Source organism: Brassica napus, chromosome C9 (genome assembly GCF_020379485.1).
Source record: "Brassica napus cultivar Da-Ae chromosome C9, Da-Ae, whole genome shotgun sequence".
Classification (NCBI taxonomy): Eukaryota; Viridiplantae; Streptophyta; class Magnoliopsida; order Brassicales; family Brassicaceae; genus Brassica; species Brassica napus.
The window spans coordinates 3,639,067-3,665,193 of NC_063452.1; the positions used below are offsets into that span (position 1 = coordinate 3,639,067).

Genomic DNA, 26,127 nt, shown 5'->3' on the forward strand with positions numbered 1-26,127 from the left:
TCTGATGACTCGCTATCCTCTGCACTTGGATTCCACATTGCTTCTGCCGAAGGAAGTGATTCTATCACTGCATCAGCCAAGTCAGTGATGAAGGATGCGGTGAGACCTAGTGCTGGGACACGTCCCCAGTTCTCTATCCCTGACTCCAAAGCTAACTCCCTATACTCCATGTCTATCTCTTCAAGAGTCTCAATGTGCTCACTCACAAAACTGAAATTCAAAGACAAGAAAGCCAGAATGTTCAGTAACCAACCATGTACGCGGATTATTATATGTTCTCTCACCTCGCTGGAACGGCTAGTAGACTCTTGACACCGTCCTTACCAAGGTCGACAAGAACGTCAACAGTGTATGGCTCATTCATTATCAAGTCAATACACTCTTCCACTGTTTCTGGTACGGATCACCAGAGTTCTCTACATAGTAACTGGAACACCATGCGCACTGAAGAATATCATAACCTAAATATATACAGACAAGGGACCAATTAAACCAAAGTCTGGACTATAAATTTCTTTTGAATGGCATTGAGCTAAAGACAGAAACTCTCTCTGAGAACATGACCTGTACATGACATAAACCAATTGAAAAGAGAACCCTAACCTCGGGAATCTGTAAGCGTCAGGCTTCAGAAGAGGAGAACACCAGATGATAACGACGTCGCCTCCACAGCTACAACTTCTCAAATCGATCAGCGAGACAGAGAGGTAACTGCAACTTTTCCATTGGAGTAGATTGGCGTGTTTGTTTGTTTCAAACTTTATACGTTTCCCTTATTGGGCCTGAAATAAATATATAGGCCTAAATATGGCATTAGAGACCTAAATATTTGCCAATATTTGAACTAACATGCACAGTCATAATCTTTACTCATGTATGGCATTGGAGACCCAGTTTAAGCAACCTCTCTAAAATTAGTCATAATCTTTCTACATACTCTCACACGCAAAATATAAGCCTGAGGACTACTTTGATTTCATTTCTTCTCTATTTCATCCGGTTCAGTTTTAGTTTTGAAATCGTATAGAGAAATAGATTTAAAATATTACAGGAGGGTTTCTGTTCTGTTGAAACCGTTAATTTGGTTTATAAAATGATAGGCCTGTTATTTTACTACTAAATAAACGATATTAGAATAAGACATGCGTCTTGCGCAGAAATTAATTTATATGATAAATAGTTAAAATATATAATATTGAAGAACTTTAATTTTTAAATTTGATTGATTTTTTTTTTACATCTATGTACTTATGTTGTTTTTAGTTACTATATAATTAGCATTCTGATGAGCCGATCAATATCTTTTTAAAAATGAGCCAAAAAATAACAGATAGATAATAGGCCTAAGGAGTTGGGAATCATAGGTAGGTTTTCAGATTGTCAGGGTAATTAAAATTTGAGTAATTAATTACTTAGAAACCTTATGGTAGTCTGGTACATTGAACCTGTACTTATGGAAATTATCAATAATTACCACAAATATATTTGGTAAGTTGTTTTTGATGCTCGAAATAGTAGACTTGGAGACAAAGTATAATTTTTTTCTAAATAGAACTTACCATATATAACTGTTTCAAAATAACTTATCAAGTTTTAGTATATGCTGGACACATAATCACTTTAAATTTTACGTGAGATGGATATCATATACCGGTATTATACGAGAATCAAACAATCCACATATTTGTTAATCATTTCTTTAAACTATACTATTTAAAAACTTTTTGGACATGTGATCTAGACGTTTAAGTTCCTATTGGACCTATGCTTAAACTATATCAACGCTCTCTGTTGCTAGAAGTTTTTATATTAACGTTTTAAAAACTTGCTGGACTTATGATTATGATCAGCTCAAACATTCTTCCTGGATGAATGAAACCTCTTTTAAAGATTATATCTCTGATAAACTCATTTCTATTTAAACAGATCTAATGGAGATGGAAAATAGTTATAGTCTAAACGCTAATCTCTATTGTCTCTACTAAAATGATGTTTTTAATATTTAATCCAATGTTTTCTTTCGTCAAGTTTAAAAAAAGCAATAACAATACTATTGCTTGTGTCAGAAGACAGAAGAACCATCGACTACTCTATTATCAATAGTTTTTATGTAGTTTTTTTTTTTGACAAAGGGTTTTTAAGTTTTTATGTAGTTAAAGTGTGAATTATTATATTCCCTATTTTTTTTACTTAGAAGTATGCACTATTTTTTAAGGGTCTCTCGTTAATATAAAAAGTGTTATAACAATGTACAAACACGGCCGATTTATGTTATGTTCTACATAATTAATTGTTAGCCTAATGTTTGTCCAAATTTAATATAAGACTGCCACATAAGCAACGAGAAGACGTTAGGCCTTGACACTTCATCAAGTTCATACTGTAATTAATACAAAATTGAAGTTACAAACTTTTTAAAAAATCCTCAAATAATATATATATAGGAGATTTTGTTTCTACTATCTTTATAGTTTATACTCACGATAACATAATAATACCACCCATCTTAAACAAACAGCATATTTACACATATTCGTCTTCAATAAGCAAAAAAAAAAACATTGAACATAAGTTGGAAAAACAAAATCTAAGTAAACAATTAAAGAAATCTCAGTAAATCAAGCCAAGCCACATGGTTTACATAAATTACACTTTAAACAAAACATCGAACTGATGATATTGGTAACCTCACTTTATTCCTTGCCATGTTTTCTAGCTGGGGAAACACAACAAAACGTATACATTAATTTTAATTTCGGATGTAAATAAGGCTTTACGTTGTATTTGTACAGTCTGAAAAAAATTTAGCGAGAAAAGTAATCTTACGTGAGAGCATGGAGGCGTGTGAGGTCTTTAAAACGCGCAATCTCTTCACTGTCGATACAAACATCCTAAGCAATATGGTAAACTATGTCATCAATTTGTCCAATGATGAAAAAAACCAAAAAAAAATTTGTAGACCTTTTTAAATAGTATCATGGGAAAAGAAATTAGTCAACTCTTTTTAGGAAACTAATTGTTTTATCTATATTATGTATCTACTTTTATTTTGTTGAGTTTAAAAAAAAATATAAAATGATTTTTGATGATAAAGATAGTCAATATTGAGTTAATTTTGCTCGATTCATCAACTTACTCCCACGGAACATCTCCGACCAGAACGGTATCTCCTTCAGTGTCTTCGTAGACCAAAGTGTATTGTCTGTTTACATCAGCCAAATCTTTCTTAGAGAAGAGTTGGTCAACAGCATGTGAAAGCTGTTGGTAGTTGTTAAGAGCGGAGAGGTTGACTTTTCTTCCAATGGGAACTCCTTCCATATTGATCTTAACGTACAACTCTCTCAATTCATCGTTCACTCCCTTCTTCATCTCCTCTTTTGGCTGCACCGTAAGGTTTCGCCGGGATGATCTTACCGGTGGCCATCCCACCACCGGAGCTGTCTCAGCCCTGTTTTAGCCAAAATCGTATTATAGTTCATAAACAAGTTTTATACATAATCAGAGCCTAAATACACACTAATATCCAAAAACTATGGAAAATAAATTTTCTTTCTATTTAACATATCCAAAGTGGGAAAATAACTAATACTATTTAAGATGTAAGGTGACCTTAAATCCATTGATAAACAAGTTCCTAATGACGAGATTGTAAGAACGAACTAAGAGAACCTGTTATTGAAAACAAATGCTGTTTCTTTGGTGAGGCTTCTTTGTGTAGATTCATTGATGTTGTTGTTGGATGTGACTTGTTGACAGGGAGGAGCCAGCCTAAGCTCCAATCTCTTCTCTTCTTCCATTTCTAAGTTTGTGTTGTGTTTTGGTGTTGGGGAGTAGAGTATTATGGGTTGTTGGTTGGCAAGGAACTACAATCTCAGTCTTTACAAAAGTACCTTTTATTTTCTAATATAAGAAAATACATTTTTATTTGCATAAATAGTCATCTAGCAGAGATCTTACATATATGGATTCAAAATGTCAAGATGATTTTACATACGTGTATGAATATGACACGAATTGATGGATGTTGTTTGTTTTCTTTACCGCTGTACGTGTATGATAACATACGTACTTTTTGACACTTTGGATTTTAATTTCATACCAATATATATGTGTGTAACCATATTTACATATCATGACTCATGAGACAAAAACATATATCATGCATATGATTGTCATGTGATCATCAAGACCTTCATCATCATCGTCTCCATAACCCCATCTTAAAGTATTTTATGTATGTATGAAAAAAGGAGTATGGAGAATGGAGGCCGACAAAAAAAAGAGAGGAAAGAGATTCCTAGGCATGCTTAAATGAGTACCTACCAAATAAAAGGAGGAAAGTAGTAGGTCTCGTTTCTTCCTCGCTTCTTCTGTTTACTTTTTTTTAGTAAAAGTTTTTTGTTACTAAACCAAATATATTTTTAAGAAATTGTATGTAAATCTGCACAACTGACAGTTACAATTTTATGTAATTTTCTTACAATTCTGGAAGAATTTCTCTCCCATGCACCTTATTCGATACTGGTATTTACCCAACAGATCCTAAGCCCATGGTTTTGAATTACTGCATGGTTCTTATCTATTTTGGTTAAAACCACATGTGCTTTTACCTCCTCTTTTCAAATTTTTACTGTTCTTGTCTTTACCCGCCGGTTTCTTCTAAAAGTTTTCGCCGGAAGTTGCTGCTTCTGCTCCGTCTACCACGGTGCTGGTGAACCGGTAAAGAGATCTAGCGGCGAGAGACCGACTTAGGGTCGACAGAACTCCTCTTTGTCGGATCTCCACTTCTCAGCTCCAAGCACAAGGATGCTCTCACGAAGATTCACCGCAGCTGAAAAGGGGAAAGGCCCTCTAAGACAAAGCCAAGAATCGCCAAGCAAGCGCATCAAGGCTCCGGAAATTGACACCTCCGCCCTCATCTCCGAAAACATTCTCACGCTCATTGGCCGAGTCTCAAACCCTACAGAGCAACCAATCGATGCCATCATTCCTTCTCTCCCAAGGCAATGGGTCCTCAAAGGCACAGTTTTAGGGTCTGACTTGGGCTAGAACTATTTCCAGTTCCGCTTCGAATTGGAGGAAGATCTCGTTAAGGTGCTAGCTAACAGACCATACCATTACGCGCACTGGATGCTCATGATCCAGAGATGGAAACCCTCACTGTCTCCCCAGTTTCCATCACAGATCCCCTTCTGGATTCGTCTCTGTGGCTTGCCTCTACACTACTGGCACGAGAAGATGATTTACAAGATTGGTCAATACCTTGGAACTCTTGAGGACTATCACATCTCTAAGACTTCAGCTAAAATGCAAGTCTCTGTCGACAGACTAAAACCCCTCATCAAGGAAGCTATTGTCGAGTTTGGCTCTGGAGAGGAACTCACCGTAACTCTAACATATGAGGGACTAGAAAACCATTGCTCTATCTGCAACCAACTGGACCACGTTACCAAGCATTGCTCCTCCTAACTACACAGGAGAAACTATGCTACTGAAGCACCCTCTAGAGACATGCCGGGGAACAGATACCCCTACACCTCCTCAGCCTCTTATGGTAATCAAGCTCAGCACAACCCGGTTCATTCCGAGCCTTCACGCTCTCACCACTCCCACACAGATTTCAGTAACAGAGTAGATAGACACGGCAGACCCTTTGGTGAAAGAGCCCCACCTTCCCGCCGAGAGGCCAGCCCCTGAGAAATAAGGTGACACCTCAAATCCAATCTGAAGCAGGTAACAACAGAGAGCATGAAGGATATCGTCCCAGACAACCCCTGCCTCGCCCACGATCTCCAGCGCGACACACCCGAGACTATCGACACTCCAGGGGCAGTCCCTCAGGTCGCGACCCAATCTTGCAATGGAGAGAACGCCGCACCGCTGAAGCTTTCCCATCTAGAGAATCTAATGCTATAGCAAAAGAGCAGCACAGAGGGCCATCACCCACCAGAGCTTTGGAACAACAGCCGCTGGAGCGTAATCTCGCGCTTTGTGATTTTCCAGCACCACCACGCATCCCTACTACTGAATAGGTGATGGCTGAGCTCCAAGAGGCCACTTATCAATACACTAAGTGTGCAGACCCCATTGAGAGTGAAGCTCGACGTTAGAGAGTTCTCAGTGAAGATCCAAATCTTATGGCATCAACGGCAGCTAATATTGTTGCAGCTGCCACTGCCAGAGTTACAGACTACTCTGGAGGTTCTGGACCTACTCTACCAGCTGTCTCACAAGCGTCAAGAACTCTGCAGCAGCTACCGCCGCCACCGGTACTACAGAATGCCTCTCCACCGAGAGAGCATGTCACTCCAAGAAGGACTCTAGCTAGGAGAAGGATTATTCCTAGCCCTCACATCTTTGCAGGAGCAGGCTCCATTCAAAGGCTTCTATCACGAACCCAACCATCAGCACACAGACATCGTGGGCCACAACCTCCTAGTGCAGAGGGAGGAGCTTCCACACAGGATTTTCACGGAGAGTCTCCTCCTCTTCCTTAGTAGTCTTGAGCTGGAACTGATGTGGTTTAGGTAACCCCGCAAGAGTCCAAAGGCTCCTTGACCTGAACAAGAAAAATTCCCCAGACATTATTTTTCTGCAAGAAACCAAAAATCAAGACGAAATTGTGCTGAAGGAGCTAGGAAAATTAAACATGGAGTCTCATTTCCTGGTCTCACCTCACAACCCAGGAGCGGGAGGTCTAGCACTTTTCTGGAAAGCTGACATTGATGTTCAGATCCTCACCTCCAATCACAACTTCATAGACACGCTAATCTCCTTTAAAAACACATCTTTCAACGGGACATTTGTTTACGGTGCACCAGAAATTTCACTCCGTCTGGCAGTATGGAATAAAGTCTTAGACATATCAGCTTCGAGAGACTCTCCTTGGTTCCTGACAGGAGATTTTAATGAGATAGTGTCAAATTCTGAAAAATCAGGAGGGACAGAGAGGTCGGAGAGCTCTTTCTCTAATTTCCGATCCTTCCTCTCTTCATGTGATCTATTTGATTTAAAACACTCGGGTAATTACCTTTCTTGGCGTGGCCAAAGACATACTCATCTCGTGCATTGTAGACTTGATAGAGCCCTAGCCAACAGCTCGTGGTCCGATCTCTTTCCAAATGGAAGATCACAGTACCTCCAGTTTGAAAGCTCTGATCACCGTCCCATTATCTCCACCTTTGATTCCAAACGAAAAAAGCCCCAATGATTATTTTGATATGACAGAAGGCTGCGAGATAATGAGGAAAAAGGAAATTATCAACAAGACATGGAAGGAAAGAGCCGGCTTATCTGTTATGGAAAGAATATCGCGATGCAGACACGCCATTTCCAAATGGAGCCGTACACACTATGTCAACAGCCAAAAGGAAATTGTGTCCCCCAGGGAGAAGCTTGATCAAGCTATGTCTCTTCAAGTCGCTGATAACACATACATCCCCTCTCTGAACCTTAGTCTACTCCGTGCATATAAGGCAGAGGAGGACTTCTGGAAGCAAAGGAGTCGACAACTATGGCTAGCCCTGGGTGACAGAAACACGTGCTACTTTCACGCCTCAACCAAGACCAGAAGAGCTAGAAATAGAATTACTATGATTGAGGATTCAGAAGGCGTACCAGTTTACCAAAGATCTCAAGCCCTAAGGATGTCTCTGAATATAGACCAGTTGCCTTATGCAATGTCTATTACAAAGGCTATCTCTGACCCACGAGGTTTTGCACTACCTCAAGATCTCTGGCGCCACCAAACACTACACAATGGCTGTAAAAACCGATATTAGTAAAGCATATGATCGACTGGAGTGGTCTTTTATAAGAGAGGTTCTGGAAAGATTGGGTTTCCACCCTACCTGGATAAACTGGATGCTCTAATGCATCTCCACAGTCACATATTCCTTTCTTCTCAACAACAAGGTGGCTGGAAATATTCACCCTCAACGTGGAATCAGGCAAGGCGACCCCTGTCTCCTTACATCTTCATCCTCTGCGGAGAAGTTCTCTCGGGACTCTGCAAAAAGGCACAGGAAACAGACATACAAAGGTGCACTAACCTGATGGTTATACTCAAGGGTTATGAGGTCGCGTCGGGGCAGAAGATAAATGCTCTAAAATCCTCCATTTCTTTTTCGGCGAAGACCCCACCTGAGGTAAGAGCGAGAGTCAAGATCCAATTGGGTATAGAGAAAGAGGGAGGTGTGGGTAAGTACCTTGGGTTGCCTGAACATTTTGGTAGGAAGAAGAAAGACCTCTTTGCCTCCATTGTGGATCATATGAAACAGAAAGCCTTAAGTTGGAACACTAGATTCCTATCAACGGCTGGGAAAGCAACCATGCTGCAGTCTGTCCTCTCTCCCGTCCCAACATTCGCAATGACTTGCTTCCAGCTCCCTGTGGGCCTGTGCAATCAACTCCAATCAGTTTTGACAAGATTCTGGTGGGATGCAAAAGAAGGAGAAAGCAAAATATGTTGGATAGCTTGGGATACACTAATGTTACCGAAACATCTTGGAGGTCTAGGCTTTCGAGATATAAGGCTCTTCAACCAGGCACTAATCGCGAAGATTGCTTGGCGCCTGATCCTTAAACCGGAATGCCTCTTATCTCGCATCTTATTGGGGAAATATTGCCACAATGCCTCATTTCTTAAGGTCGCACATGCGGCCTCCTCATCACATGGATGGAAAGGAATCCTCTGGGGGCAAAGAGCTTCTGTTGGATCATCTAGGTAAAGCTATAGGTGACGGAGAATCAACAAGGGTTTGGACAGATAACTGGATTTGCACCTCCTCGGATTTAAAACCCTCTGGTCCCGTTCTACGTCAGCACCAAGATCTCTTAGTTTATGATCTTCTATCTAGAGAAACCAAAGAATGGAACATAACCCTTATAGATGATCTCCTTCCTGAATTGTCTGAACACATCACCTCCATTAGACCGAGCCTTCTCGGTGCAGCTGATGCGTTCATCTGGACTCAAAACAACTCTGGCATCTACTCGGCTCGATCAGGATACCACTCCACCTAGAAAGCCAAAATCCAGTCGACTACAAGAATCTTGGATGGCGAGGCTTGAAACTGGAACAAAAACATTTGGACCCCCCCCCCCATTGCTCCCTAAAGTGAAGCTTTTTGTATGGAAATGTGCTCGAAATGCACTGCCCACAGGAGACAATCTACTCAGAAGGAACATCACGCATAATACAACTATATGCGGTGTGGAGCACCTGAAAACCTCCTATGTGTCTTGTTCCACTACCCCTTTACGATGGAAGTATGGAATCTGTCCTCTTGGACACCTACCTTGGAACCGAATCTGACCACCTCCTTCAAACAAGAGCTCCAAACCTCGAGTCTCCGAGTAGCCCTACCTCCAATAGGTGTCACCACAAACCTATTCCCGTGGATCTCCTGGAACCTCTGGCTAGCACGAAATCAACTCATCTTCGAGAGCAAGACCTTGACGCATCAACAAGTCGTTAATAAAGCCATTACTTCGTACAAAGAATGGGAAACGGCCCAATCACTCTCCCCAAAAACGAGAGGATCTTTACCGCATACCCTAGCGCCCCCAAGTCTACATGCAAACTCGATCCTCTGCTTCACTGATGCTGCGTGGAGAGCCGATCAAAAAACTGTAGGTTTGGCATGGATCTTCATCAACCAAGACTCCCCAGAAATCTCCAGAGGATCCTCCTTTCAAACAGCGGTTTCCTCACCACTTATGGCAGAGGCCCTGGCAATTAGAGGAGCTCTCCTCCACGCTTCAGCTTCCGACTTTAACCTGATCTGGCTTCGCTCAGATTCCCAAGGGCTTATCAAAGCCATCAACTCGAATCTCCAATCGATAGAGCTATACGGCGTTTTATCGGATGTCGATTCGATCATCTCTTCAGCTTCTCTTTCTTTCTCGTTTTCTTTCATTCCCCGTGACTATAATGGCTTGTAGACGCTCTAGCCAAGAGTTGTTTGTTTCTGAACCTTTCAAGAATAGACCTTTAAAACCCATTTAATATTTAATGCATTTTAAGTTGATCAAAAAAAAGAAATTGTATGTATACTGGCACCGTTAACTCTCTTTTTTTTTTTCAAATTCCACTACTATTTTTTTCTTTGCTGCAATTTGGCCTCCATAATGCTTATCCTTTTTCGAATTACATAATTGATTGGTTTAGGAAAATATTATAAACAACAAAAAAGGAAGAAGGGCAAAGGGCAAATTACCAACCCATTAGAAAGTACAGTATGTTAAATTAAAGCTAATGATAGCAATACGATAATCAAGTGTAACTTCAAAAAAAAAAGTGTAACTTCAGAAATATATGTAGACAGTTTTAAAGATCTTTCACCTCGATCTAAGAAAATAAATAGCTATCGCATAATCAAATAAGTTGCAATTAAATGGTTGAAAAATACGAACTAAAATGAGCTAATTTTAACATTTACACCCAAAAAAAACTAAACGAGCTAGTTAGGGTATTTCAAGTGTCTTCTCTGATATAGAAGCACTGAGGCTGAATGGCAAAATAAACGCCAGTAAGTTTGTGGCTCAACCTAAAAGTTCATGACACAGATACAGTTACCCATAGACGATCATATATTAAGACTAACAAACTCATGGACAAACACTCATTTTATGGCAGCTTTACATTGGCCATGATTTACGAGTATTCATCTAGTTACAATAATTAGCTCGGTTGATTATGAGATCATTACTATATATCATGACTAATCATCTCAGCAATGATAAAAACTTGTGATATATATAAATAGCTTTCTTTTTTTTGGACAAAGTGATATATATAAATAGCTATCGCATAATCAAATAACTCAAAAAAATATTTTTATTAGTTCTAGCTGTGTAGTAACTCAAAAATATTTTTATATGCGTATGTCCGTTGTAGACGATCTAATGGGAAGGCTATTGTATTGCCAATCAGATAAATCCCATTTTGTCTATGTCCATTCCTGAATTATGTGATAATTCCTTAAACGTAATTAATAAGTACATATGCATGAAGCAATATATTTGGATACATTCATAAAGAAATGATGTATCCTGGTACATAGACCCGAATTACTAATGATTTTCATTTTTTCTCGGAAAATAAAATTAATCAGCTAGACTTCATAAACATTTTAAATCGAATTAATTTGAACATTTTATCTGTCGACTAAGTCAGTATATCATCATTGAATACCCAAGGAGAAAAACACAGAAGGAAAGATAGAAATAATGATGAACGTCTTGATACCAATGGTCGATACACATTTAGGCATGCCTATCATTTTTTTTAAGAACATTACCAGACAAAAAGGCTAAAGAACAATTATACACTTTAGATGTTCAATGAATGTATAGACCATTCGAACTAAAAAATCAAAGCCATCATCATTAACATGAATAACTAGGCCACTAATGGAGGGCCACCACTTGCAATTTTAATTTATATACTAGATTTTGATCCGCCCTTTAAAGGGTGGGTAAATTTTTTTGTTGAAAAAATTATTTTACGTAATAAAATTATGATTTTTAAAAAAATATATATTTTGATTTTTTTTGAACTTTATCTAAAATTTATTTATATGACTTATTTTTGATCTTTTAAATAGGACTTAATTTTTGAAGACTCAAAATAATTCTGATCCGTATTATGATTTTGTTTATTTAACCCACTGTTAAACTTATTTCACACTGATTTTATTTTTAATATTTTAATTTAAATAAAAAAATTTATATTTTCAACCCGCTATGTATTAATAAAATTATTTTTGTATGTTTTAAACTTTTTCTATAATTTTATTAAACTTAGTTTATATGATTAATTTTTCATTTTAAATGAAACTATTTTTTAAGGATTTGAGATAATTTAGCCTTGCATTATGGTTTTGATAATTTAATAATTTGTTATTTCAACTTGATTTTATTTTAGTGGTTTAATTTAATAAATATTAAATAATATAAATAATAATTATTAATAAATAATTAATGAGTATTGAAATGGTTAAATCTTTAAAATACTATTTATACCTTATTATTATTAGTGGAACTGCCGTTTAACATAAAATTATTATTATAGATAATAATTATTAACCCATTTTAAATTAACTGTCATTATTCTACATTATTTTGTGAATTCTAATTTATACTTCATTTTTCACTCATATATATAATGTATTCCTGAATTCTAGTTAGTATAGATTAGAGTTATGGGTTTTTAGAATAAAGAAAATAAAAAGGGAGGTTATAAATTAAATGCATGAAGTTAGTTATTATTAATAGAATGAATAAATAATTAAACGTAACATATATGTCATGTTCCTAATTTAATAGAATAGATACTGAATTGAATTTCAAAAAAGTTACTTTATAATAATGAACCAAAAATAAATATTATTTAAGATGCAACTTAACAGCTTTTCAATTATTTATATTAATATTTTGTAAGTATGATACTATCTGTATTTGTTTGGCTATTTAGAGAAAATGTGTTTTTGTCATATGTTTAATTCATTGTTTTTTTTGTCAATGTTTGATTCATTGCTTAAGCCCAAAAGGCTTTTACAAAATGGTTTTGAAATAATTCATTACAAATTTACAACCATAATAAGTCCAACACGTGCTGAAATTAGGTTACTGGTTGTCATGAACCAGGTGACGTCATCACCGTCGCACCACCATTGTAGGTTTCAGAATTCCTCTTCTCTTCGCAAAACAAATTTGACCATTGTTTTTTAGAACCCGCCATCACACTCTTTAGGAACAGTTCAACTCATGGCAGTAAGCAACCTAATAAGAATAGGGCACCGATTGTTGATAACACATGGCTATATAAGAATCCACCATCACATTCTGATTCTTCATTGACCATCGTCTATGTTTCTGTTCTTTAACTAAATGCTTCGTCAATCCTTAAATCAATAAATCGAACTTTGTTGTGAAAGAAATACGTGATTGTTGCTTGTTGTTACAAAAAGAAAAAGAAATACATAACTGTTGCTTTCAAGAAAGAAAAACAAAATTGTTTTTGTTAGACAAATAGAACGTGGTTAGTGCTTTAATAAAATTAGATACATTTATATTAAGACAATAATAAATGGTCGAAAGAATTGTTGGACCCTACATTTATCAATGGGTCACACTGCTATTTTAATATAACAGATTTCATGTATTTACCTTTTCTTGACATTTTGAGTTTTGAGATATGATGGATGGGATCATTGACTTTGCAATGATTATAATTTCAGGCCCAAAATCACTTCAAATGTTAATTTTTATCTCTACTTTTCGCTTTATGACAGTAAAAAATGGTGATATTTGATTATTTACCAAGTTATCGAAGATAGATTTGTCATATGACTATATAATATTTAAAAAAAATTAGTTCCTTATTCCAAAAGATAGGGTATTCCAAAAATAATGTTATCAATCTAGAAAAGGTATTAACCTTATTCAGAACCTTTTCTAAGTATATTTTACAGTAAATATTTTCAAAAATAAGAAAATGAATAGAACAAAATTTTATTTTATATCAAATTTCATTACAATATAAATTTACATCAATTAAATTTAGAAAAAAAAAATAATAATAATATGAAAAAATGTCCATTAGCAAATGAACCATTTCTTACAGTTTACCATGTTGATTCTGGCCTTTTGTATTAGCGGACTAACCGCCAAGTTTTACCAATTATCAAGACGCTGTGGAAGAGCAAGATTAGTACTAGTACTAGTACATAACAAATATTTCAACATTGCCCTAACCGAAGGCACACAACAAAATGAGTCATGAATTATTTTACCAATTCATAAAAAAATATATGCCATTGGTTAAAGTTGAAATAGAACCAAAAATAAAGTAAAAACAGGAGACAAAGTTATCATACATAGAAGCAGCAAAACCGAAGAAGCAAAATGAAAAAGAGAAAAGCTGAGGACTAGTGAGGAGACAAAATGGTGCAAAAAATATTTAACGGGAGTTTCTGTAGACAGAGCTGTAACTCTCTGCCAACTTGACCAGGTACTTAGGACGATGCAGGTTCCATGACAGCCTTGCAACAACTAAAAACAACATGAAATCATATTTTTGCAAAAGTAAATATTTTGGCATTCTAATATATATATTATGAAAACTAACCGAGTTCTTAAGTTTTGGCTCCCAAAGTGGCTACAATGTCAGGAGATATTTTTTGATGTTTGTAAAAGGCGGATGGATCAGTCCTTAGGTGAAATTATCTTCAGTCATTTGCTAGGCCAGCGTTTCTGCTGATAAAACATATACGAAATACAGTTTACAAGAAAGACTTTTTTGTCCGTCACCCATTTTAACTAAATTCTGATCAAACTAGACATTTTTCTGGGAAACACATCCGTCTGACTGTATCCAATCTATATGAGAATATAATGCCTTTGGTCTTAGTTTCTTTTACAAAAATGATTTAACAAATCGTCTAAAAAGTAATGGTGAAATCTGATCTGAAGTTAATATCTGGTGGATACTCTATGGTGGTTAAATTGACTAACCAGTGCAATGACAGAAGGTTACATATCTGACAATGTATCAGTTTCCAGAAACAGTTTAAAAGGAATTTATTGTACTGATGGAAGTGTTTCCAGAAACAGTTTAAAAGGAATTTATTGTACTGATGGAAGTAGGCCTGTCAGTTGGGTTGGACCACACCCAAATGGGCATGTCCACGTCCAAATGGATATTTCCAATTGGATGTTTTTTTTTTCTGGGCTCAAAACACTCACACTCATATTTAGTTCACATCCAACAACACACATATCCAATAACACTCATCACCCAACTGTACAGTCAAGCCCGTCCATTTATAAGAAATTTAAGTATTGGTCCTAATCTGATTTTTTTTTCTGAACACCTGCCCAAATCTGTTTAAATTCAATTTAAGTTCTCTTTAAATTTTAAACAATATCAAAATATGATAGAAATATCCAAAATTGTGTAGTTAAATTTTGAAACTTTAAACAACATTGAAAAATCTGAAAATCTAAAACAATCTCAAAAGACTTAAGTTTTTAACAACATTGTTTATGAATTCACTTTGTTTCAGCTTTGTGACTTTGTCTCTTATTGGCAGCCTGCAACAACAAACAAAAAAAGAGAAATAATATTAGCAAACTGTGTTTCTGAATCCAAACAATCTAAAAAATTACTCAGTTAAGAGAATAAAACTAACGTATAAAAGTTTACATGTACTCAGTTATGACTATAAGAAAGAAACTCAGAGAGACCTCATGAGTATACAACAAAACTCTATGTTGTTCTGTTTCACATAATGATAATCTATTCAGATTATATCCATTACGGAATTCAGATATGTGAATTAAGTGAACCTTAGATTAAATAATTTTAGAAACGTTTGCCATTTGTGGAACTAGAAAACAAGAGCAGGAGCCTAATGAATTAACAAAAGCTTTCTGAAAATTTGTAGAGCAATATGCAGTAAAAGTCAATAAATGTAATATGCAGTAAAGTCAGTAAATGTACTAAATACAATTGACTAATTTAGTGGACAAGAAAAATAAAGCTCGGCTTTAGCAAATACACACAACCAAATACATATTAAATCTACCAGAGAACATGACAAAGATCACCAAAGCTTTCTTATTTAATCTATAGCATAACCAATTCTTCTCTGACTTTTGTTCCTAATGCTTAGTTTTTTTCTATTTTGATCACAATGGTACAGTTCAAGTCACAACACTTGTAAAAGGACAGAGAATCATAACCATCTAGTGAAAACTCTAAACTCTAAAATAGGCTATAAGAGAATCACTAACCTCCTCAATCTCCCTGAGAACTTGCTTTGGGCTCTGGCTCAGCGCCTGGAAGATCAATCTTATTCACAACCTGCAGGAACAAATAGAATTCGTTTCCTTTAAACTCTGGCATGCACACCAAATCGTAATGATACCATCATTATATACTAGACTAGATATTCTTTTAATGATACAATAATATGCGAGTGATGTCACCACATACTACATCACTTGAGAAACCTAAGAAGATAATACAAATGCCAATAAGATGAAGCGTGAACCTGTACTTACATGAACGATTTCGAGGTTGTTTTCAAGAGCCAAATAAACGTTTGGCCAGTGTTTGAGCAACTGATCGTAGCAGTCACTGCACACAGAATAACCCAATCTATCAAATCTCAATGCAAGAGTACAAATAAACTTTGCACAATCATATAAAAACTCTTCACAACCGAGATCGAAGCTAAACAGCACGAGATACAAAACCCACAACACATAACGTAGAAGAGATAAACCAAGATGAATCGAAGCTAAAAGCCTAAAACCCACAACACAGAAACGAGATGGATGATCGAATCATGAAGCATACCTGAAATCGCGAGAAGAAGAAGTAGAGAATGGAGAAATTAAGAGAATCAAAGCCGGAGAAGACAAATCGAGAGGCAGAGATCGATTCTCATCGCGATTTTGCCAGATGAATCGAAAAGCAGAGACCGATCAAGAAGAAAAGTCGAAAAGAATCGCGGAATGATTTTTCCCCAAATTGACTAAACCCTAGAAATTAAGTGTTTTGGGCCAACCCAACACCCATTTGGTTTGGACCAGTTAGCCCATGGGCAAAATGGGTCTTTAGCCCAGTTAGACCATAAGTTATTTGGGTATGACCATCACCCACCCATGTTTGTTTTGAATGGGTGAACCCATGGGTGGCCCAACCAATTGACACCCCTAGATAGAAGCACGTCATCACGGACACGAAGGGCACCAGACATATCAAACCAAGACCAAGGCCCGAGAGGTGGCCCAACCAATTGACACCCCTAGATAGAAGCACGTCATCACGAACACGAAGGGCACCAGACATATCAAACCAAGACCAAGGCCCGAGAAATATAGGAATTGTTTTCAAAGAGTTTTAAAATGTATCGATTTAAAGAGTTTTAAAAGATGAGCAGTTTTTTTTTAAACAAAAAAAAACAAAATCTTAGATAAGGTGGACTTTTTTTTGTCGACAGGTGGACTTATACAAAGATTTGAAAACAACTAATATTCAAAAGAACTCTTCAAATGTTTTACAGATTTTGGTCTGACTTAACCCAATTGACATGCTGGCCATGCATATCAACAAATGTATCCATTGTAATAAACTTTTTTAGAGTGTTAATATATGTATGTACAGAAATTATAAATTAGCTCTAAAATCTTTTTTCTCTAACCTCTTTCTACCTCCTAAAAGTCGCTGCTTCTCTCCTCCGACGGTGGTGTTGGCCTCTGTGCCGCCGCCGGCGGTCGCTTCTTATCCCTTCTTCCTTTGCTTTTTTACCATTGTTTCCTTCCTCTGTCCACTCTCCGCCTTGCAGTTGCCCTCGAGTCTTCGGTTGAGTTAGGGTTTCAGATCTGGGACGCCGGCGACGTACCTTGGCGAGGCTGTTCTCTCTGGTGTAAAGGCGCGGACGGTGTGGCTTTTAAGGAACGGTGGTCGGTTTTTACGGTGGGGCTAGATGAGTTGAAAATTTTCAGATCTATTTCTTTTGATTTATCTAGTCCCGGATCTAGTGGCGCATTTGAGAGTCTTGGCCTCTCTCATCTCGGATCTGCTCGTCAAGTCTAGGTGATGTGGTGTGGTAGATGTTGTTTTCTCTCCGTCTGCCTCAACGTCTTGGTGTCGGAGTTGCTTCTATCTTCTCTCAAGGCGGACTTTAGTTTTTACTAAGGACGTGCGACGGCTGCAAAGCTTCTGGCGTTGTCAGAAGGTGGGTTTCGGCGGCGCGTGAAACTTGAAGTTGGTTTGCCGGCGCGTGGAGATGTCTGGTGCTCAGGCGTCGGCCCTTCTGATGGTTTCTTCGTTCTTTCGTCTTTGTCTCAAATGGTTCAAGCTGGTGGTGCCCTTTCAACTGGTTTCGAGCTCTCTGGTTGTAAGGTTTGGTACAGTTCGTCATTGTAATAGTCTCCGATTGGCACCGGAAGTCTTGTGGGTTCTCGAAGAGAATTTGTCCCTAGTTCTTAGGGATAGAACGTGTGTGGGGTTCTTGAAGCTTCGGGAGTCATCGACGCTTTGGTTCTCTGTTGTGGCAGCGCGTCTGGTCCCTCTCATCCCAGTGTCGAGATGCTTTCTTCGATAGATTGGGACCTCTTCTTTTCCTTGCAGGTACCTTCCACTCTCGGCGAAAACATCTGTCAGATTAAGCCGGCTCTTTGTGTATAGTTGAATAATCAGGGATAGCTCTTTTTGGGGATACGACAAGTCTGGCCCAAAAGATCCCCTGCGGGTTCTCTGTTGTGGGTGCGCGTGAGGAGGTTAGAAGTTGGTCTTGTCAACCACGACTCTCTTTCTTAGTGGCGGCGCGTATGGAGCAGGTCTGCTTCAGAGGTTTGATTTGGGCTGCCTCATGTACACATTCCATGGTGGTGCTGATCTCTTTGTCTTTTGGTACTATTCTTGCCGAGTGGCGATCCTCGTAGGTTTTTTCCTTTCAATAACGCCCAGTCTGGTCGATGTGGGTGTGCTTGACCTCTGGTGAGTCTATCTGTTTATGTTGGTGGATACTCAGGACGTCTGCAACGAGCTGTTCTTCGACGAGTCAGATCATAAAGAGCAGATCATCGGGGAGGCCAAAATTACCGGGTTCTGTCTCTCGTAGTAATTGTGGCTCTTCCATTTACGGCAAGTTGTAAGTGCGGATTGGTTGAGGCCTCCGAATTGTGGTTTTGCTTGTTGTGTCGGTCCCTTCTAGATTAGATCGAGTTATTGTTTATAATTTTTTTCTTTACTCTGCTTCTTGTTGCCATTGTAGTTCTGTCAAAATCTTAAAATTGGTAATAATATCTTTACATTTTTACCAAAAAAAAAAAAATTATAAATTAAAGAAACAAAAAAAGAGGATCATCATCCTGCGTGATATCGTTATGAAAAATATAGCATGCATTCAGCTGGATTTTTCTGAAAATAGGTTGTGGGAAAGAACAAATATTTTCTTTCTTCAAGTATATATTACAGAATGTAGAATGTGTTCTTATTAGAGGTAAACACATTACAATATATAGGTAGCGTAGGATGCTAATATAGGTTAATATTATTTACATTAGAACCCTTTCCATATATACTCCTATGTCCTTAAGACCATGATTACTGGGAGTTCTTAGGATGAAGTTCTTAGTAGAATATAAGAACCCGTCTCTAACTTTTAACTAAAAAAGCTAAGAACCGGTTCTTAAATAAGAGTTTTAAGAGCCGGTTCTTAACTTTTTTAGTTAAAAGTTAAGAGACGGGTTCTTATATTCCGCTAAGAACCTCATTCTAAGAACCCCCCAATAATCATGCTCTAATATATATCTCGTCGTTTTTACCAAAAAATATATCTCGTCGTTTAAATGTCAATGAATATGTGTGCGCAACTATGTTACATGGAAACGGAAGCGGGTACGTGGAAGCGGAAGCGTAAGGAAGCGTAAGAAAGCGCAGAAGCGAGATTTTTTAAAATATTAGGAAGCGGGTACGTGTTGGAAGCGGGTACGTGTTGGAAGCGGGTACGTGTTGGAAGCGTATATCCATATATAAATATATAAATATATATATATATATATATATAATTTTAAAAAAAAATTAGGACTAAAAATTATATGATTTAAATTTGAAATAAAGCATTTATTCATTTATAATAATTTTGAAATGATTTTATATTAAAACTGTAAAATACACATAAATTAAGTTTACAAAAAATATTATATTAATTATTTTTAATACTTCATAAATAATTAACACAATATATTTCAATATGTGCTATATCTTTAATAAAAAAATCTCAATGCATAAAGATAATTTATAGTATTATTTTAATATTTGTATATTTATAACTCAATATTCATTACTATTATTTTTTTTATTTTATATAGATTAAAACTATGGTTTTCTATTTTATTGATATACATTGCATTTTTTTTCAAAAACGGAAGGGTGATTCCAAAACGGAATCGTAAGCTTCCAACAGGTTTTTAAAGAGAATATTTTAGAAACGTTTTGGAAGCGAGATTCCGCAAGCTTCCACAAGGTTCCGATTCCGATTCCGATTCCGAAGCGGGAAGCGGACGTCCGATGAAGCTTTCGTGCAACGTAGGAACTGCGCAACTTGTTTCTCTTTTTGATTCAATTAAAGGAGAGAGATATTTAATGATTTTTAGCTCTTCTCTGGTTGCTTCGTTTTATTACAAAAATGAAATAATCCAAATGTAAATATTTTTTTTTTTTTGTATACATACTTTTGAGTTCTGAGTTCTGACTTCTGACTAATAACATATATAATAGTGATATTACACCAAAAAATAATATATATATATATATAACAGTGATATATATTATTTATTGTTGTAATCCAATAAAAACTATTTCAGTGTTGTATACATTTGTAATATCTATATAATACTAATAAATAAAAATTATATTTGAACAACTACCATTTTCTTCTGTACTTAATTATATACATCTTATTTTCTAATACCAGTATTTTGAAGGAAAAAAAAACCATTATCTCATTTAATTTATCCCATTGTTACATCACATTCACAAGTACCTTCCAGTTGGAGCCTTTAGAGGATGAACAAAAGAAAGGTTACTACCACTCTCTTATCAATATTAACAAACTTCATTTTCCCACTGACAAAAAGGGGAAAATTATGGTGGCTTTACCGTGTTGTTCAAGGTATACATGTGAGGTTGGTCCTTTTTAATCTCATTAAATAAAAGCTAAATTGTTCATGCTTTTGTGACAAAAAAAAAGTTCATGCTTTTATTGGCAGACGAACACACAAAAGTAGACAGGGAAACAGAACACTCGAGACCATTCTCTTAACACTATAAATAGTAAATACGCATTAAGATAACGAGTAACTAACATAAAATATAGATATAAGTGACTGTTATACACAACAAAAAAAAAAGGAAAAGAAAACATCAAAAGATCAATTCTTCTCATGGCTCCCCTTAAACGGACTTGCTCGGATATATCACACCAAATATCCATAGACAACACTCTAACCAAAGAACCAACGCCAACGCCAACTGCAACCACTACAACTTTGTTGTCCTTATCGGCGATATCCGAAGTAGAAGATGCAAAGTGTGAGTGTTGCGGCATGTCTGAAGAGTGCACGCCGGAGTATATAAACGGTGTGCGTTCAAAATTCTCAGGGAAGCTGATTTGCGGGTTGTGCGCAGAAGCGGTGGAGCAAGAGATGGAGAAGATGAACAGCAGTGAATTAGTGGTGGAGAAACGGCGAGAGGAGGCAGTACATGCACACATGAGCGCATGTGCCCGGTTTAATAGGCTAGGCCGGAGTTATCCTGCGTTGTACCAGGCAGAAGCGGTTAAGGAAATTCTGAAGAAGAGGTCTAACAAGATGGTCAGAGCCACCAAGTCTGAAAAAGGTGGTCTCGCTAGGAGCTCTAGCTGCATGCCTGCTTTGGCTAAGGAGCTAAAAGATCGTACATTTGTTAATAACTAGTATATAAATGTGTATTTACGTTTTCTTTTATGTTTGTTTCTTTGCAAAACCATTTACTTATATATTAATATGTTCATATAAAGATATAAAGCTACATGTAGAGAGGGCGATGAATTAGTCATCAAATTATAGATTATAAATTAGTTGTACATGTTTAAAGAAACTACAATGACTTAAAATATGAAGAAATATTATATTATGACTTAGTATGAAGAAATATTATATTATGACTTAGTATGGCATAATAGATTATAAATTATGAAGAAATATGAAGAAATATTATATTATGACTTAGTATGGCATAATAGATTATAAATTAGTTGTACATGTTTAAAGAAACTACAATGATTTTCAAAATTCTATGAAAAATTTAACATATAAAAAAGGGCGATGAATTAGTCATCAAATTGTAAATAATTTCATAATTTTATTAATAATAAATTATTTATAGTTTTTATTTTTCGTCAAGATAATTATTAAATGTCCATAACGTTAATATGTTAAAAGGTCATATTATGAAAGCCCATGGTGTAACCGTTTTTTTCGGGAAGTGTAACAAAAATAAATTACTTTTAACTATTCGTTTTGTTTAAGTTCTGTGTCGGTAAAAGATTAAAATAAATCTCTATCTATTTCAATGTTCAATTTGAAGCTTATTATGCGAAAATCATACGCAAATATAGACAATTGATTGGAATCTCTATATCTTTATATTCTTACAAATTTTAAATTTATTGTTTCCTCTTCTACAAGCAAATCAATTACTGAAGTAGTAGATCAATTGGTTGGAATCAAATCTAATCTTATAATTAGTGTAATTATGGTTATAGTTTCTATATTTAATAGGTACATTAAAGATACGACATTGAAGATATTCTGTTTTGATTAATATAAGAGATTGGATTTTGAGTTTGTATTTATTGATTTGTTTTTTATAAAGCTTAGAAAATCAATAGGATGATTGGTTGGTTGATACATCCTATAAAGAAAACGAAAACTATAGGTGGTTTGAATATTGGTAGGTAGGTTATATGCATTTGTTATATTGTAGTTAATATATTTTAAATATTACATATGTCAAGTGATTCAAGTATTCATAAAAAATAAAATTCAAGTTCATTATTGCGCCGTACTCGTCCGTAATAAGCTACATTAAATATATGATGTATTTTTAGGTTCATTTAATGATATTAAGTTTAAATTTGATTAAGAAAAACTATTTAATTTAACTGGAAAAGACAAGCATTAAAATAGGTAGGTTCATTTAATGATATTAAGTTTAAATTTGATTAAAAAAAACTCATTAATTTAACTGGAAAAGACAAGCATTAAAATATATAGTTTAATTTAATTCTCAGTGGCATGAAAGTGTAAATAAATTAAAAAATTTAGGAGTATTTTTTAATGGATACTTCTCTTTTAATAATATAGATACTAAATGCCCTAAGGCATTTCTCCTCACGGCTTTGGTTGACCAACTCTATAATTGTTTGGATGATAACATAAGCCTAACTAAATAACACTTCTGCTCTAGAATTTAGCTGAGATATACATTAATTGAAGTAAGCTAATTATGATCCAATGATGAAACCGTTCCACTGGAATTCAAATCACTACAAGAAAACATGAGATTAACGACGGCGGTATTCCTCGTGAGTTTGTCGTAAAAGAGGCTTTACGAGAAATTAGCTAGAAAACACGTTTCCTCGTTACTCGTTCGTCGTAACGCATATTTCCTCGCCAATTCGTCTTAACTTAGCGAGGAAAACATTTCGTCGTAAAGACGAAGTACATCATTTCGTCGTAGAGACCACGTAATCATTCCACGTAAGGAGGTCGCTATATTTCCTCGTAAATACCTCGAAAGGTGTTCCTTGTAAATTATACGTAAATATCTCGAAAGTATTTCCTCGTAAAATACACGTAAATACCTCGAAAATATTTCCTCGTAAAATACTCGTTTAAACTTCCTCGTCATTTTCTCGTAAACTTTCCACGTAAATAAGTCGTAATTTAGCTACAATTTTACTTCGTTTTTTATTTTACAGAATTTAAAAATATAATTAAAAAATAATTAAAATTATTTAATTTATTAATAAAATTATAATTTAAAATAAAAATCAATACGAAAATATTTTATATATAAAGAAGTTTTGAATTTATAATACAACAACCAAAAAAACGAACTAAGGGTCGTTCATCGCTTGATAGAATTCTTCACTCCTCCTCGCACCATCCGCCTCGTTATGTGTGCCGGATGGCTCGCCTGGAATGGGATGTTGTTGTCGCATGTTCCGGACCGGAAGAACCGGGAGCTGAAGAATAACCGGGAGCCAAAGAAGGCGGGCCTAAACGACTACCAGGCTCACCGAACAACTCTCTGTAATGGGGAGTAAGCATGTTCTTTCGAAGGCCCTGCAAAAAAATTTAATCTTTGAAGTTAACATCAACAGTATTAACAAATTCTATAATTAACAATTTCTATAAATCTAGCTAAATTCCCTACATTAACCACCTAATCAACATTAATTAACATAAAATTCGTAAACCTATCTAAATTCCCTACACTAACCACCTAATCTATCCTAAACTAATCAAATTAGAGAGGAATTAGAGAGAGTTACCATTGCTACGAAATAGAGAGGAAATGGAGAGGAAGTTGAGACGAATTGAAAGTGTGAGCGCTCGCGAGTATATATAAGAAATTAGATATCCTCGTAATTTTCTCGTAAATTTACAAGGAATTACAAAGGTCCGCGTTTTGTTTTCTCGTAAAGCCCACATTAAATTACGAGGAAATAGCAAGGGCCGTTTTTTTTTTATTTTACGAGGAAATAGCAAGGCCCGCGTTTTCCGGTTACGAGGTCTTTACGACGATTTCTGCTTACGTGGAATTAACGAGTCCCGCGTTCTTTATTTTTTAATTTCATCGTTATTTCTTCGTTGTTTTATGAGGAAATTACGAGGATAATGTTTAAATCCCTAAAATCCGAAATCCCGAACCCCATCTTCCTTATCTTCTACTTCAAATATTCCAAACCCCAAACCCATCTTCCCTTTAACGAAGAACTCGCGAGGTCCGTGTTTGGTTTCCTCGTAACGTCCTCGTTCATTTACGAGGAATTAGCGAGGCCCGCTTTTTTATTTACGAGGAATGAGACGAAGCTAATTGGTCGTAAAACCTTTCGAAATTTCCTATAAATACTCACCAGTTTGCTTCTCAAATCAAAGATAAACACACCAATTTGCTTCTCAAATCAGAGATAATTACTCACCAGTTTGCTTCTCAAATTAGAAATATTTGAAAAAAAAAGGAGAAGAAAGATACTGGAACACATGCGGGCGGAGACAAGGCTAGACTTACGTAGGTCTCGCCTTGTTTCTTCCCACCAGTGATTCCAGTATTTTTCTTCTTTTTTTTTCAAATATTACAACTGTAGTCCCTAATTGGTCGCTAAGAGAGGAAATAGATTCCAGTATCTAAATTTCCTACACTAACCACCTAATCTACCCTAAACTAATCAAATTAGAGAGGAAATAGAGAGGCCCGCTTTTTTATTTACGAGGAATGAGCGAGGCCCGCGTTTTCTTATTACGAGTTTTTTACGACGAATACGGCTTACGTGGAATTAACGACTCTCGCGTTCTTTATTTTTTAATTTCGTCGTTATTTCCTCATTATTTTACGAGGAAATTACGAGGATTATGTTTAAATCCCTAAAATCTGAAACCCCAAACCCCATCTTCCTTATCTTCTACTTCATATATTCCAAACCCCAAACCCATCTTCCCTTTAACCTCAATCCATTCTTTCCATTCCAAACCCCAAATTATAAAACCACAATTCCTTAACTTATAATCTCAATCTCTTATTTCTAATTCAAACTCCCATTACCTTACACAAAATCAAATTATATAAATAGTTTTTCATGATTAAATCCATCAAATCACATGCATTAAGTCTGAAAATCAATCTTATTAAAAACAAATACATCAATCGGATACATCGACATTCTCGTCATCACTAGAAACATCATCATTTTCATTAAACTTGTCTTCAACAGCTTCGTCTGTGGCATCGTCGGTAAGAACTTCGTACTCATGATTATGCGGATCAATGAGAAGGATGTCATCAATTTCTTGTTCAGGTTCCTCCACTTCATTTATCTGTTCTTCTTGCAATGGTGGTTCTTCTCCACTGATGATTCGTCCTCGAGGTGTAACTTTGATCACGGCTAACCAATTTATTCCCGATTCTCTCATCCGAGGGTATGGAAGGAAGCTAACTTGGTCTGCTTGTGAAGCTAAGATGAAACGCTCGAATTTTTTGTACCTGCAAAACTAAAGAAAACGTAGAAATTAATTTATTTTGCTTATGTATGGCAAAAAAAAAAATTTTTGTACCTTCGTCCACCATTGACATCAACTACACCGAATTTGTTAAACCGAACACCTCTGTTGACGATGGGGTCGAACCATTCACATTTGAAGAGGACGCATTTCAACTTTAATATCCCTGAGAATTCGACTTCAATAATCTCCGTCAAGATCCCGTAGAAATATGTTCCCCCTTTCACACATATTCCATAGTTACTGGTCGTCCGCTGTCTACCATTCTCATATGTGTGA

At 36.1% G+C, this 26,127-nt stretch overlaps 3 protein-coding genes across 4 annotated transcripts; 2 read left to right on the forward strand and 1 right to left on the reverse strand.

The window, feature by feature from the left end:
• Positions 1–2,484: 2,484 nt before the first annotated feature.
• LOC106444457 (auxin-responsive protein IAA28) lies at positions 2,485–4,025 on the reverse strand. 2 transcript variants are annotated; one of them, XM_048769735.1, is made up of 4 exons: positions 3,670–4,025; positions 3,137–3,448; positions 2,827–2,891; positions 2,485–2,712 (listed from the first exon to the last, which is right to left on the reverse strand). In XM_048769735.1, the coding sequence occupies exons 1-4, from the start codon at positions 3,795–3,797 to the stop codon at positions 2,654–2,656; spliced, it is 564 nt and encodes a 187-aa protein (XP_048625692.1). In that variant the 5' UTR covers positions 3,798–4,025; the 3' UTR covers positions 2,485–2,653. The 2 variants fall into 2 exon arrangements, with proteins under 2 accessions (XP_048625692.1, XP_013741381.1); XM_013885927.3 differs by having other exon boundaries at positions 2,485–2,716.
• A 5,239-nt stretch (positions 4,026–9,264) lies between these two features.
• Positions 9,265–9,945, forward strand: LOC106442584. Its single transcript, XM_013884251.1, has one exon. The coding sequence runs from the start codon at positions 9,265–9,267 to the stop codon at positions 9,943–9,945; it is 681 nt and encodes a 226-aa protein (XP_013739705.1).
• A 10,918-nt stretch (positions 9,946–20,863) lies between these two features.
• On the forward strand, positions 20,864–21,580 carry BNAC09G03890D. The gene has a single exon (XM_013885928.3). It carries the CDS (start codon positions 20,968–20,970, stop codon positions 21,496–21,498), a length of 531 nt encoding a protein of 176 aa, XP_013741382.1. The 5' UTR covers positions 20,864–20,967; the 3' UTR covers positions 21,499–21,580.
• The last annotated feature ends 4,547 nt before the right edge of the window (positions 21,581–26,127 follow it).

What these genes read in the sequence shown, in the direction of transcription:
- LOC106444457 (XM_048769735.1), bottom strand. Translation starts at nt 3,797, where the DNA reads ATGGAAGAAGAGAAGAGATTGGAGCTTAGGCTGGCTCCTCCCTGTCAA. An exon ending in GCATTTGTTTTCAATAACAG is followed by an intron (nt 3,449 to 3,669) that starts GTTCTCTTAGTT and finishes TGGCTAAAACAG; the next exon opens with GGCTGAGACAGCTCCGGTGG. An exon ending in GTCGGAGATGTTCCGTGGGA is followed by an intron (nt 2,892 to 3,136) that starts GTAAGTTGATGA and finishes CATATTGCTTAG; the next exon opens with GATGTTTGTATCGACAGTGA.
- LOC106442584 (XM_013884251.1), top strand. Translation starts at nt 9,265, where the DNA reads ATGGAAGTATGGAATCTGTCCTCTTGGACACCTACCTTGGAACCGAAT.
- BNAC09G03890D (XM_013885928.3), top strand. Translation starts at nt 20,968, where the DNA reads ATGGCTCCCCTTAAACGGACTTGCTCGGATATATCACACCAAATATCC.